The following is a 13972-nucleotide window of genomic DNA, read 5'->3' on the forward strand; positions in this document are numbered from 1 at the left end:
TTTCAGTTGTACCATTACAATGTTTTTTTTTAAATCACTAAAAGTGTATGATTTATGTAAGAAACAAACTAATTTATGGCAATAATTTCTGACTGTCTGAGAAGAGACCAAAATTGTATCACAGTTGTGTGTACGTGCCCTCTGAGATGTTAATGTCATCTAAATCCTAATGAACACTGTTGGGTTTCCATGTGGAAACAAGGTATAACATTAAAAATTCGTACAGCAATGTCAGCTCAAAGGCCACAATTACCAGCACATCCTAATGTAATTCTCTGGTTTATTACCCCCCTCACCCACCTCCAGACAGAGTTTTACTGAAGGCCACATCATGTTCACAAGCGGGGCCCATTTCGCAGTTTGGTCAGCTACCGCTCCACGATCAGACAAACACAATCAGGGACCTATTTAAGGACTCTTATTTTTTACACGTTATTGATTTTTTTTCTCTTCATTGCGTAGTTCAGTTGAGTACGTGTTCATTGAGTACAGTTTTTTTGGACTACCAATAAGTGGTAATTCTGCCTCACCGCAGGAAAAAAGGATCTCGGTTGTATGTGATGTCATGAATGTACTCTGACAATAAATCAGAACTTTGAACTTTTATTATACACATTTCAGGCAAATATTACGTAGGATGTGACACTTCTATTTGTTAAAGGCTCATTGTATTTAGCTGTGGGGGCTAAATGTTTGGTAATACACAAAGGGAACAAACCATGAAAAGACATTTTGAATCCATTGCAGCTGTGCAAAGCACAAAACAAAGACTGCTACACCAAATAAAATCATAAAAGTAGCAAGATTATGGTATCCTGTGCTTTTAAGTATTACAATTTAGATAAATAACTTGGATGAAGTAGAAAAGGTTGGGTTTGCCAATGACACAAAGTTGGTAGGAAAGTAAGTTGTGAAGAGAACAGAAAGAAGCATTATAGACCTACAAGTATAGCTTTTAGATCAACACATGCATATGAAGGGATATGAATTGTGTGCAGATGGGAGAGATTTAGTTTGACATTGTGCTTGGCACAGACATCATGTTCTGCATAGATTGAGTGAGCAAAGATCCAGCAAATGGAATATTATATGGGAAATGTGAAATTGTCCATTTTAGCAAGAAACAGAAAAAGGAAGCATATTAACTAAATGGTGAGAGATTGCAGAGGAAGCTATTGAATTACATATGAAAGTCTTGTAAGGGGGTACGTTTATTAGGAAAGCTAATTGAACATTATAATTTATAGCTAACTGAAGGCAAATGTAGAGGCAGCTGTGCTTCAGTTTGTAGGGCATCAGTGTGATCTTATCTGGTGTACTGTGTACACTTCCAGCCTCCTTAATGATGGAAAGATGTGCATTATGAAGGAAGGTTGGACATGCTAAGCTTGTATCAGCTGGAGGCTCAACTAAACTAACCAAGACACTGATGGCCTCTACACGATAAATTTGGACAGGTTACTTTAATGGAAAATATGTGGAATGAGGGAGGGGGTGATCAGTGTTTAAACGTGAGGGACAACCATTTAATTCAAAATATGGCAAAAAAGAGTTCTCTCGAAAAAGCTTTGCAACTCACTTTCTCGATGGGGGGGGTGGGTAGTTGGAAACAATCTGAGAATATTTTTAAGACAGAGGTAGACTGATGCATGATCAGCATTGGAAATAAAAATTGCTGGCCAGAATCCAGAGTTGAGATTGCAATCAGACCAGGCATGAGGCATGGTAAGTGACAGAGCTGACTTGAGGCCACCCAAATGGAAGAAGCAGAACTTCTGATCTTGTCAGACTATTGATCAGTAAGGATATTAACATATCAAAAACAAATTCAAAGCATATTGTTAAATCAAGCTTTTACATAAGCATAATTAATGATGAAATTCAATGATACTGCACTCTTATTCACACTAGGTCTCCGCTGTTGAAATGGTGGAGGTCTGTCTACGTTTTATTGGTTTTGTTGGCCTAGTTACATGGAGGGAGAATGCCCTTCAAGATTCCATTTATTGCCATGTACACAAAATACGCATTGTTTTCATTTGTTTGTTCTTGACTCAGTGGGAGAGCTTGAAGGATTTTTTAAATTAACGGTTCTAATTTCAGCAGTTTCTTGGCATTGCATGGTGTTTTCTGTGATTGATGTTTTTGACATAATTTGCTGCTAATTGCCTAAAAGATGTTATGAGTAACAGATGGCTAGCACCAATTAAGCTGTCGTTCACTCTTGTTATCCGTTATCAAGGTGTACATCATTGGGTTAGTTCAGTGCAACAGTAGCTATGTCATAATTGAAATGGGTATTTGTCATGGCTGAGTAAGTAATATTCTCATCTCTAAGTTACATTGGGAGCTCAGCTCCAGTAAAGCACTGAAGGAGGGCTACACTGTTAGATATGTTTTTTGGATGAGATACTAAACTGAAACTATGTCTTTGTGTTGTGTTGTAAAAGGCAAAGGAGTTGTCTGGTATCCTAAATAAAGACATTTTTTTGATAGAGCATCCATTATATTAATTTTGCATTGAGCACTCTTTAAAATACATCTCAAAATAAATATGGTAAGAGGTAAGGGGGTTTGTAATAGATTTGAGAAGAACTAAGCACTTTGGACATAGAAGAACAAATTCAACACAGATATACTGTTACGAGCCAAGAGGACCCCAAAACCCAGCAGCAATAGATATTTACCAAGACAAATGGCTACTTAAACAAAAGTTGTTTTTAATTATTGTTAATCATAAAAACAGAATCAGAATCACACTCTAACTTATCACTATTTACTTAACTAACCTAACTTAACCCCCTTCTAATTCTAAGCGCACATGTATGTAATGTGTAAGTTCTTTGATTCTCAGTCCAATCTCACTTCTCATTCCTCCAAGTTCACGGGTTGCAGGCAATTCTTATACTGTGCACAGAATTTAACATTTATGAAGTTCACCAGGCTTTGGTGCTTGAAAGGTAAATAGTTACTGCTCAGGAAGGTTCTTGTCAGTTTTCAGAGAGAGATTTGTTGTTCGCTGGACACCCACAACTGATTCCTTTTTAATCAGCCACTTCAGTGTCTTGCCGAAGAAACTTGCCCCCTCAGGGTTCTCCAGATGATAATCTCTTTCTTTCAGGTCACCACAGAGTTCTTTTATGTTTCTCTTATTTCAAGTGGAACATTAGACAGCCAGCCCTCTCCTCTTGAATGAACCACATGGACTTCGAACTAGGCTGAACTAAGCACTCTCAACCTGTCTTCCAAATGGGGTTTCAAAAAGCTTGCCAGCTTGTCCTGTTCCAGACCCAGCTGCTGCTGACTGTCAAACTGTAGAACTGATTTCCCTCTCTCTCTCTCTCAGAGAAAAAGCCTGTTTTACTCTCTGCTTGCAAAACCACATGGCCCTCTTAGAACAGCAAGTTCCTCTCCAGGCAGTCTGCGGCTCCAACAAGTTCTTTTATCTGTTGCCTTTTTGTAAACAACATTCCATTAGTGAAGTCTTTGGGCACTCTCCAAAGCTTTTGCAAAGGCTCTGGGGCCAACTTGTCTAGCATGAGCAGAGCTCCAATATTTTAAATAAGATCTGTTTTAAAGTGTTTGTATGTGGCCTACACTAAAAAACCTGCCCCAATTTATCTCCCAAAAACCTATCTATATACAACACAAACACAGCATAATCTGTCACAGTACAAAATAGCATAAGAAGAAGAATGAGGAAGGGAACTGTACAATTTGAAAGTTGCATTAACAGAGATCAGGGTGTATTTGGGCAATCTTTGAAGGTGATGGTATGGGTTGAGAAAGCAGGGTTTTTTTTGAAAAGTACAGTACATGATCCAAAAGGTATCGGTTAGAAAGAATTAGTCATAAAATAACTTGAATACTGTATTCTGTTTTGCTCATTGCATTATCAGAAGTAGAAGGCTTTGTAGAATGGATTTACTTGCTCTATCAGATACAATTCTTGTTTAGAATACTGGCCCCAGGGATGAGGGAACGTTGTGGTTTAGCTGAAGAAGAGTGTTCAACTAGGTACTACATAAAAGACAAGGATGTGTGGAATTGGAGATAAAGAATTGGCATGAATAGATGATAGGTTAACCAATAGAAAAAAGAGAGATCAGATAAATAGATGCTTCTCTGTTGACAATCATTAGTGAGTGGAGTGTTGCAGGGGTTGGAGCTAGGCCTGCAAGTGTTAATAAAATGCAATAACAATTTGGGAGGGGACTGAATGTAGCATTTCAAAATTTGTTGTTAACACTAAATTGAGGGGGAAAAACAAATTGTGAAACGTTGTCAGAGGACGTACAGAGATTTTAGAGATCTAGAGAGATTAAGTGAGTGGGCATGGATCTGGTAGATGGAGTACAATGCTGGTAAGTGTAGTTCACTTTACCTGGAAATATACAAGTTAAGATTATGGTGCAGTTGGTGGAAGATTGAAGCATGCTGTTGTGCAGAGGGACTTGGGATTGATTATGCATAAATTACAAAAGGCTGGTTTACAGGTGCAACAGAAATCAAGAAGGCAAATGTAGTGCTAGAAGAATTGAATTTAAGAGCATGGGGATTCTGCTGCAACAGTAGAGGGTACTGGAGTACTCTATATAGTTCTCGTCTCGTCACTTGAGAAAATATGTACTGGCTTTGGAAGTGCTGCAGATGCTCCAGTTTTCTCCCACATTTCAAAGATGTTTGTGGTTAATAGATTCATTGGTCACGTGGGTGTGTTTGGGTAGCGTGGCACAGGCTGGAAGGGTCTGTTTCTGTAATATATTTCTTTAAAAAAAAAGATAGAGGCAGGAAAATTGTTTCTCCTGGTAGGTAAGACTAAAACTTGGAGGCTTAGGCTCAAGATTCAAGGGAGTAGATTTAGGACAGAAGTAAGGACGAACTCTTTCGACCAGAGAGTTAATCTGTGAAATTCTCTGCCCAAGAAAGAAAGATGTTGAGGCTGCCTCATTAAATATATTTAAGACAGTTAAATAATTTTTTGCATGGTACAGAAATTGAAAGAGCTGAGTCCATGGCCCGATTAGGCATGATCTTATTGAATGGCAGAGCAGGCTCGACAGGCCAGAAAGCTGAAACCTGCTCCTTTTTATTTTATTCTTATTTGATCTCCTTAGAACGAATAGATAATTTGTTAGAAATGTTTAAAATCAACAAGAAAGGCGACTGAATAAAGAGGACAGTTGCTCTTGATGGGAGAGTGATTTCAGTTGATTTTCCAAAAGACACAGGCAGGACACAAAGTAACCCATTTTCAAATTCAATCTGCAATATCTGCTTGAGTTATATTGTGGGACAGAATGCCCCTTCCCAAATGCTGGTTAAAAAGTTATGTGCCTTTAGCATGAAACAGACATATCTTTGATGAATCTATGTAAGGATAAAGGATGTTGTCTCTAATGCATTTTGTCAGTTATTTAGGAGAAGCTGATGGTGATGTATACTCAATGAGTGTATCAGAACAACTAATTTTTATTGTAAAATATCATTAGTTATTTTAAAATGCAAGGTCCCACAGTGCCTGTGTAGTTACCCAGCTAATATAAACATACATTATAGTCATGGTTTGAGTTTAAAGAAATTGTTGCTGAAATGGAGGATAGAAAAAATAGTTCAATCCAACATCTGAGAAATACAACTGGTTTTATTCCACTCATACTTTGTTAAAATTAGTGTATTTATTCTTGCATACTTCGTCTATTTATGTTGCATTTTGTCCCTTTGGCCTTGTCTGTAGCTAATAGATTGGATTTGGCTTTTGTGATGGATGTCAAAGGGGAAGAGATTTTTTGAACTTATTCTTCTCCTGCCACCTTCCCTAGCTGTCCAATTGATGCCAGTCCCTGTTTCTTTCTCCTTTTGAAATGTAACTCCAATTCAGGTGTGGGAGCATCATAGGCAAATAATCCAAAGGCCTGACCCTGTGATCCAGAGGCATGTCCAGATTCCACAGTTACAATAGAAGTAGTTAAATTCATTTAGTTGATGGTGATGTTTAAATGGTGATCATGGAGCTACCAGATTCTAATAAATTAATATCATTTGGGAAAGAAATTTACCATCCTTTCCCAGTTAGTGAAACAATTAACTACTGTCTGAAAAGTTGAGCAAGCCAATCATTGAAGAACAATTAGAAATGAGCAATGAATGCTGGGATTGCAAACTTTCACCTCTGTGTAATGAATGATTTAACTTTAATGAATGATTCAGCTGAGCTGACAAAATGTTTGTATTTTGCGACATCGTTGTCTAGATATACTAATATGGTGAAAAGAGAAATAGGAAGGAAATGTTACTGAATATTAAAACATAATTATTTTTAATATTTCTCAAACAGTATGAAGCAAGAGGACCAGGAAGGCCTTTGTACCAAAGAAGAATTTCAGCCAGTTCTGTTCAAGCATTTCCTGAAGATTCAAACAATCCACAAGGCAATCTTAATCAATGCAAGGATCTTCAAGACCACAACAACCATCCTTCTTATAAATACACGTCTCCAGAGATGTGGGTGAATGCCAACTCTTCAGCTGCCCTTCAGAACATACTGTGCAATGGATCTAATAGAACAGTGGCACCACGGGACCTTTTAGGTATTTTAAACAGATTTTTGAGATATTCTGTATGTTGATCTGCTAATCTAAGAGCGGAGTACTTTCCCCTTCACCATCCCACCAGAAATCAATTTTATTTCAGATACTATTGCATGGTTTTGCATGAATTCTATGTGTTTCCAACATGATTTCCAGCTAGGGTATCATTGGGACTTAAATCTCTAATCCATGTAATGGTTTGCCACTGAGTAAGTACAAGTTCAGGTCTCAGTCTGCTTCGATTTTCATCATTGTGATTTTTATTGATAATAAGAATGGGGCAACTAGGTGGACAGTAGAATTAAGGAACAGATCACCTGTGACCTAAATGGAATGTTGAAGCAAGCATGTGCAGTAGTTGGCCTGTTCCTGTTACATCGTCTTTATGTTCTCCATTGATTAAGAGTTTGGAGATAGAATAATGAAGGAAGAAATAATCTTGAGTGCTTAGACAGTTATTCTAAATGCCAGATACCCAATCCCCTTGTGCAAACAACTACCCTCAAGCAGTTGAGTCAAAGAAATTGGAACATATTTACCACTGTTAGGTCTGCTTTGTTCATGAATGAGTGAGACAAACACCAGACTGAGTCGAAATCAGGGTTCTTTGTTCTTTATTACCGGATTGTAACACTTGCGACTAAACATGTTAGTCGGAGAATGCATTCTGCCGTTATCAGCAAAATGGTGATTTTTTATACCCTTGGATATGTGCTTAGAACATCATCATATCATTACTTGTCCAATGACTAAAACTGTTGCTATCCTTTCCCTGCTAGCTTCCTGCCTCTCAATCCATCAATGTCTCTCTTATCTTGTAAGTACAAGGATGCATTCACATCTTGTTACAGCCCTGTACATTCCCATCTCATGATGTTTTACCTAACAGGAGTACAGGGACACCTCCCCTTCTTGTTACTGCCCTGTACAGGGTAACTCCCTACACATTCCCATCTCATGATGTTTTACCTTACACCACTCAGATGAAACACTTAAGGTTTAAAAATCCAACTCCAAGTAAATTTATTCGATTTAACTGCATTATAGCTTTGTGTTACAAAGGGCAGCAATGCTGGGTTGTTAATGCAATCCTTTAAGTGCTGCTTAATTTTTCACAGCTCACTCATAAACAGGGTTTGTAAATTTGAATGATCTATGCATATTTTGGGAGAAAATATTGCAGAATAATAGTTTCTGTAGGAAGACTTCCAATAGGAAGTTACGTTGAATAGGCTAACCTATGCATCAAAACCCAACATTCAGAACTGGGGAAAAAATTAATTGAAATTACTTTGTTGAAAGCTGTAACCGTAGATTAAGATCACAAAATAGTAACTGCCTCCTTCAGAGAATTCAAGGAACTAGAAATCATATGACCAGCTGCATTATCTCCAACAAATAATCTGTGCTCTGCTGCAGAGAATGAATGTAATATATACAAGTTATAATCAAATGAATTTTAATTTAAAATGTGTTACATTTCAACAATTCAATAATGTTTCTGAATCAGCAAATTAAATGTATGAATTTTTAGTGCTAATTATTTTGAAGATAGCAATTACCTTGAAGTCTGAGTAATACTTTAGAAGATGTTGACAGTTGTGATCATATTTGATGAATATATGCACATTAATGTTAAAGCAAATAACTAATGCTATATAACAAAGATCATTCAATATCTATAATTGGATCATTTTTATGTTTTATAAAGGGTAAAGGTGCAGTTATTCTTCAACTAGGTGCTCTCTACTGCAGTACTATATTAAAACATTAAGTTCAATTCCTCAACCACAACACTTTGACTCTCACTCAATTGTCTGAAAACTTATCAACCTGTAGCAACAAATGAGCAGAAAATTAGCCCTTATAGGAGCAGAAATAGTCCATTTGGCCTGTCATGAGCTGATGCATTCTCCCACTCAGCCTCACTCCCCTGCCTTCTTCCCATAATCCTTGATACCCTGACTGTTTTTTTGAATATTTTATTTATTAAAACCACAATACATATATTCAAAAAATATACAATTAATAGATAAAACAGTAAAAAAAACCATACATGGTATATTTAATACAAACTAACCCCCACAATCCCCCACCCACTAAACCCCAACCCCCACTAACCTATCCCCCACAAAGAAAGAAAAAGAAAAGAAAGGATAATAACAAAATTCATCAATTAATTACCATGGATTAGAGAAACACCACCACTATGTGGCTGGGAGGTTCAAAATTTCAAACCCATATAATCCAAATAAGGGCTTCAAGTTTTACAATAGGAAAAATAATTATCATGTAGCTTATATGTTACTTTCTCCAACAGAATACAAGACCTCAATTCCATATGCCATCTCTGTATACTCAAATCAGTCTCATTTTTTCAAGTAATTACTAAACATTTTCTGGCTACAGCTAATGCCAATCTCAAAAATACAATTTGAAATCTATTTAATCATAATTCTAAACTCAACCTCTTAATGTTATCCAACAAAAGCACTAAAAATTTTTGAGGGCATCTTACAAGGAATAGATTGAAATAAATATTGAATCCTAGGAAAAATATTCATTTTAATATAATTAACTCTTCCTATTATTGTAATTGGTAAATCGTTCCGTCGATTTAATGTTAGAAGGTAACGATAAATAATTTAATTCATATAAATGACTATAATTACTATCTATCTTAATGCCTATTAAATTTAAATAGTCAAATCAAATTAAGTATTTAATATGTTTACAAAGAGAATAATCCATGCCGCTAATGGCATAATCTCACTTTTTTCCCAATTAATTTTAAAGCCTGATATTTTGCCATACTGTTCCAGTCTGTCATGTAACCGCTTCAAATAATTCTGAGATTCTGTTAAGTATATCAAAACATCATCCGCAAACGAATTAATTTTAAATTCATCAAATCTCACTTTAATACCTTTAATATTACCATTTTGCCTAATCATCTGAACTAAAGGTTCAATAACTAATGCAAAAAGGGCATAATTGTGTAGTTGATCTATTCAACGTAAATGTAAAGATTTGTCACAACTCTAGCAATAGGATATCCTGACTATTCAGAAACCTATCATTCTGTGCCTTATATACACTCAATGACTTGGCTTCCACAACCGCCCATGGCAGCACATTCCAGAGATTCACCTCTCTGGTTGAAGAAAGCCCTCCGCATCTTTGTTTTAAATGGGTGCCCTTCAATCCCCCTGTGCCCTATTGTCCTCAACTCCCCCACTATGGAAAACAACTTTGCTACATCTACTCTGTTCAGGCCTTTCAACATTCAAAATGTTTCTAAGAGGTCCCCCGCCTCATTCTTCCCACTAAATTTGGGAAGACAAAACCCATGCTCCTTAAATTATGTAATGTAGAGTTCCTATCCGTAATTGTCTGAATATAGAACAACCACTGAGCCATTTTGTAGATAAATGTAAACTTCATTGAAGGATTTGGAATTGGAGGCAGGCCGCAGTGGACAAGTGTGGCAAATATGCTTCTCAAAGTACAACAGAAATGTACACCCTCAATTTTGAATGAATGCAAGCCCCTTTGATAAAATTACCCATCGTTTGGCATAAACATAGCATTACGTTGCAATGTTACTCAGTTCCCAAGATGAAGCGTGGAAGAGACACGATCTATAGTAAAGTGTTCTGTTCTAAGACAAATGGGTTTTGAAGGCAAGGACTTGTACAATGAATCCTGCAACACATTGCAAAAGTGATCTCTTTTATTCATGAATCCAAGCATGTTACTTGACTCTGGTGTGAGGGATCACAGCTGCACATTCCTGTCCTTGCCTCAGTATCCTTGTATTTTCCGTGCCCTACATGGTCCACCTCCATATTTGAATTTTTTAGTGAAGTTCAGCTCTGTGGAACCTCTTGCGGAATGATCCAGTATTTTTCAGTAGCATATTACCTAGTGCAGCATAAAAGGACAAACAATGAAGGGTCTTCAAACTTTCATATCAAGGCTTTATAAATTAGGAATAACATAATTAAAATACTGCATAAACAACATTCATGGAAATAGAACCAGAGTTGATGTTTCAGGGCAAAGGACTGCAAAAGAGAGAAAACAAGTTAGATTTAAGCTGGAGAAAAGGAATATCTCTGAAGAGTGATGATACCGATTGAAGAAGTGTGGAGCACAGGCAAATAAAAGAAAAAATGTCTGTCCCAAACATTATGGAGAGCATGACATGGTGGGCAAAGCTTGTGGGTAGATCATGTGTCATATTGCACCATTGCATTGCTTGTTATATCACTTCTGTAACACTTCAGCCTCAAGGAGACACCAAAACTTCCTGAGTTATTTTGTTGACTCCAGTTTTTAAACTACTGCTCCATACTGGTCTGCAGAGCCTAATTCTTGAATGAGTGTGGAGCATAAGTATGAGCCAACATTCTCATATAGCCTCTGACTATTATCAGGTTCCCAGGGAAAGATTAGGTTGTTATTCACTCCAGGACATTGACTGTAAACTGTCTCTGTTTTGCTGTAATTTAGTCTGTCCATTTCCAAGTTATCATACGTTGCTTCTGCTAACATGAAAAACACTTCATTTGGATAAGAGTGTATCTGGAAAACAAATGTTTAAGAATGGAATCATTATATCTCGTAGTGATGTTTAAGTGTTTATCTCATTGAATGGACGGTTTTCTCAGCATCTAAATCCTTTCCTTTATCTTGACTTCTTTCCTATTTTGTGTTTTTGTTGTAGTTCAGTCCAAGAATCTGAGACCCCAAGAGGAACACCTGAAGCCTGAGAATGTATCACAGCTGTCAGCGAACTCATTCAACTACAATGTGCTTCAGCACCTTGGTCAGTTTCCCCCACTCCTGTCTAACAGCCAGATTGCAGAGTCCAGCAGCCAGCAGAAAGCAAGTGGAACCAAACCGGTCATGTCATACGCCAATGCATTGCGGGCTCCGCCAAAGCCTAAACCTCCGCCAGAGCCTGCAAAGAAAAATGGCGACCCCTTGTCTTTGTTTCAGGAACTCAGCATCGGTAGTTCATCAGGTAGCAATGGGTATTACTCTTACTTCAAATAAAACACAGTTGTTCCTTTTTAGATTTTAAATGAGTCAGAACAGTCAGGAATATAGTTTGTTAAAAATATTTAGCAACTCTCTGACAAAACTTCCTGGATTTTTGTTTGTTTTTGTTTTCTTTCATTTTGACAGAAAGGTCTCATCCTGTGTATATTTTACATTACTTTACATACTTTGTAGTTGATCATAGGTTCCTAAATTCAAGATTTATTTCAAAAAAAATTTAAAAAAAACTTTGATATGCATAGGTAAATCTTGTAACAGCTGAGAAAAAAAAGGAAAAAAAAGTTTTTAAGCAGAGCATTAATTTTCGAGTCACTTTTTAAGAATACTTCGCTGACATATGGTAGAATGCAATGCTGGGTTTCTGTACTACAAATGGCCGGCTTACCATGAGAAAGAGATCTACAAAATGTTTCATTTCAAGCAAAGTTTCTTAAAAATTGTTAAATGCATTCTGAAATGTTTTGATCAACTGAAAGATTTTACTCTGTGTAAAGTGTTATTGTAAACAAACTGCTTTTAACTTAAAAATAGGATATATATTTGCATAAACATACACACATGTATATTAAAATTCAGTTTAGACACAAAGCTTTTACTTTTTAAAAAAAACAGCAGAAATCACTGCAGAAGATGTAAGCACACCTTCATCACATGCTCTGCTTTATATTTGTTTTCTGGGTCAAGCTGACAGCTTTACTTGTTGTTTCACTGTTAATTTGATAATTTTTTTAAATGAATCATGAAAATTAAATCTAGATATGCTGGTGCTTAGTAGATTATTAACTTTAAAAAAATGTGTGAATTTAGTTTAAAGAAAAAAAGAACGTTTGGTTTCACTATGCATGTGTAAATGTTTTTAAATCTGGCCTTTTTTCTTTGAAGAGATACACAATAGTGTCGAACTTCATAGCTTTTTTGTAGTTTTAATTTTGGTACATTTTTTGATGTTTACATTAAAATGTGATGACATACATGAAATTCTAATATTCTATTTTTTGTTTTGTTTTATGGAAATTCAATTACAGAGTGACATTATCCTTCATATTTCTGTTTAAAATGATTCTCCCCTCCTTTCCCCACACGCAGAAAGGGATTAAGTATTGCTATCAGCATTTATCCAGCTATCAATGAACGTGTGCTACTTCAATGTTCTTCCATGCTTTAAACCTTTTAAATACATTAATGAGTTTTAGGTAATTGCAGTTTTACTTAACTGGTTATCCTCAGAAATGTATCTGTTCTGATAGTGGTTGGGTGGCATTTTTATTCAGGTGTCTCTCTCCTTCTCTCCTTCTTCCCCACCCTCTACTCTTCCTCTTTCTCCAACTTCTAAAGTTTTGATTTGTTACTCTGGGCATTGCAATAGCTGCTGCAGTCAGGAAATGTGTAACACTTTCCATCTGCTTTTTATTTTCTTTTGTTCAGTATTAAAATATTTAAATTGTATTTTATTGTCCGTCTGCCTTTTTCTGTGGAGGCACAGAAACAAATTTGCCCACAACTGTCTCTGTTCAGCAATACTGTGCTTGAAGCTCCATCCTGCACTCAACCTTTATTAGGAATAGTTGCATGTTTAATGCTTTTGTGTGCTGCACAATTAGCTATCGTGGGGTCTCCAGACAATGAACAAATTTCAAACCATTTTTCTGTACAAAGCTGGTACTAACATTTGGATTAAATTTACCAATCGCACTTAAATTTTGCATGTAATGCAACTCAAGCTATTTCAGAGGTTACAGATTTTAAGGAAGCATTTTAAAGGGGGGAAAATGACTTGGGGAGTTTGACACTCTAGAAATCACATTGATCATGAAGAAAATATTGATTCTTATTTGATTAGTATCCAACCTTTTTAAAGGTATACTGCATATTTACTCTGAGAGGCTCTCTTTTTTTCAATGCTGAGAACTAGCCAAGATTTTCTCCATTCCTTTTATCTTCAAACCCAATCACTGGAGATGAGTTTTGTGCCTCTTTATGCGGTTTAGCTCTTAAACACCTTGTAATTTTCCTCGTGACCAGAAATAGAGCATCATCTAATCTGAGCTGGGCAATATGTAGTTTGATCAGAATTTCACATCATGATAGCTTTCATGTGCAATTCATCTGATGTAAAACCCAGTAAGGTCACAGCTTCACTAATGTATCTAATTCTCATCACATAGCTTTGAAAAAAATATAGAAGTTCCAGAGTAGATGCAGAAAATATGTGTTGCAATGATTCTCAGGATGATAGTGTCAACAAGGATTGACAAGGAGAAGCATCACTAAGAACAATGAGAGGAATAAAAAATAAATTTGTGGAAATACTCAGC

At 36.4% G+C, this 13972-nt stretch overlaps 1 protein-coding gene across 14 annotated transcripts in view; it reads left to right on the top strand.

The window, feature by feature from the left end:
* Positions 1–13103, top strand: part of helz (helicase with zinc finger) — a 266938-nt gene extending 253835 nt beyond the window's left edge. For all 14 annotated transcript variants that reach the window (XM_069929767.1, XM_069929772.1, XM_069929768.1 and 11 more), the window contains 2 exons: positions 6338–6590; positions 11320–13103. In XM_069929767.1, coding sequence (XP_069785868.1) covers positions 6338–6590; positions 11320–11651 — 585 coding nt within the window. In that variant the 3' untranslated portion in view covers positions 11652–13103. The remainder of the gene's footprint in view (positions 1–6337; positions 6591–11319) is intronic.
* The last annotated feature ends 869 nt before the right edge of the window (positions 13104–13972 follow it).

The sequence above is a fragment of the Narcine bancroftii genome, chromosome 3 (assembly GCF_036971445.1).
Source record: "Narcine bancroftii isolate sNarBan1 chromosome 3, sNarBan1.hap1, whole genome shotgun sequence".
Classification (NCBI taxonomy): Eukaryota; Metazoa; Chordata; class Chondrichthyes; order Torpediniformes; family Narcinidae; genus Narcine; species Narcine bancroftii.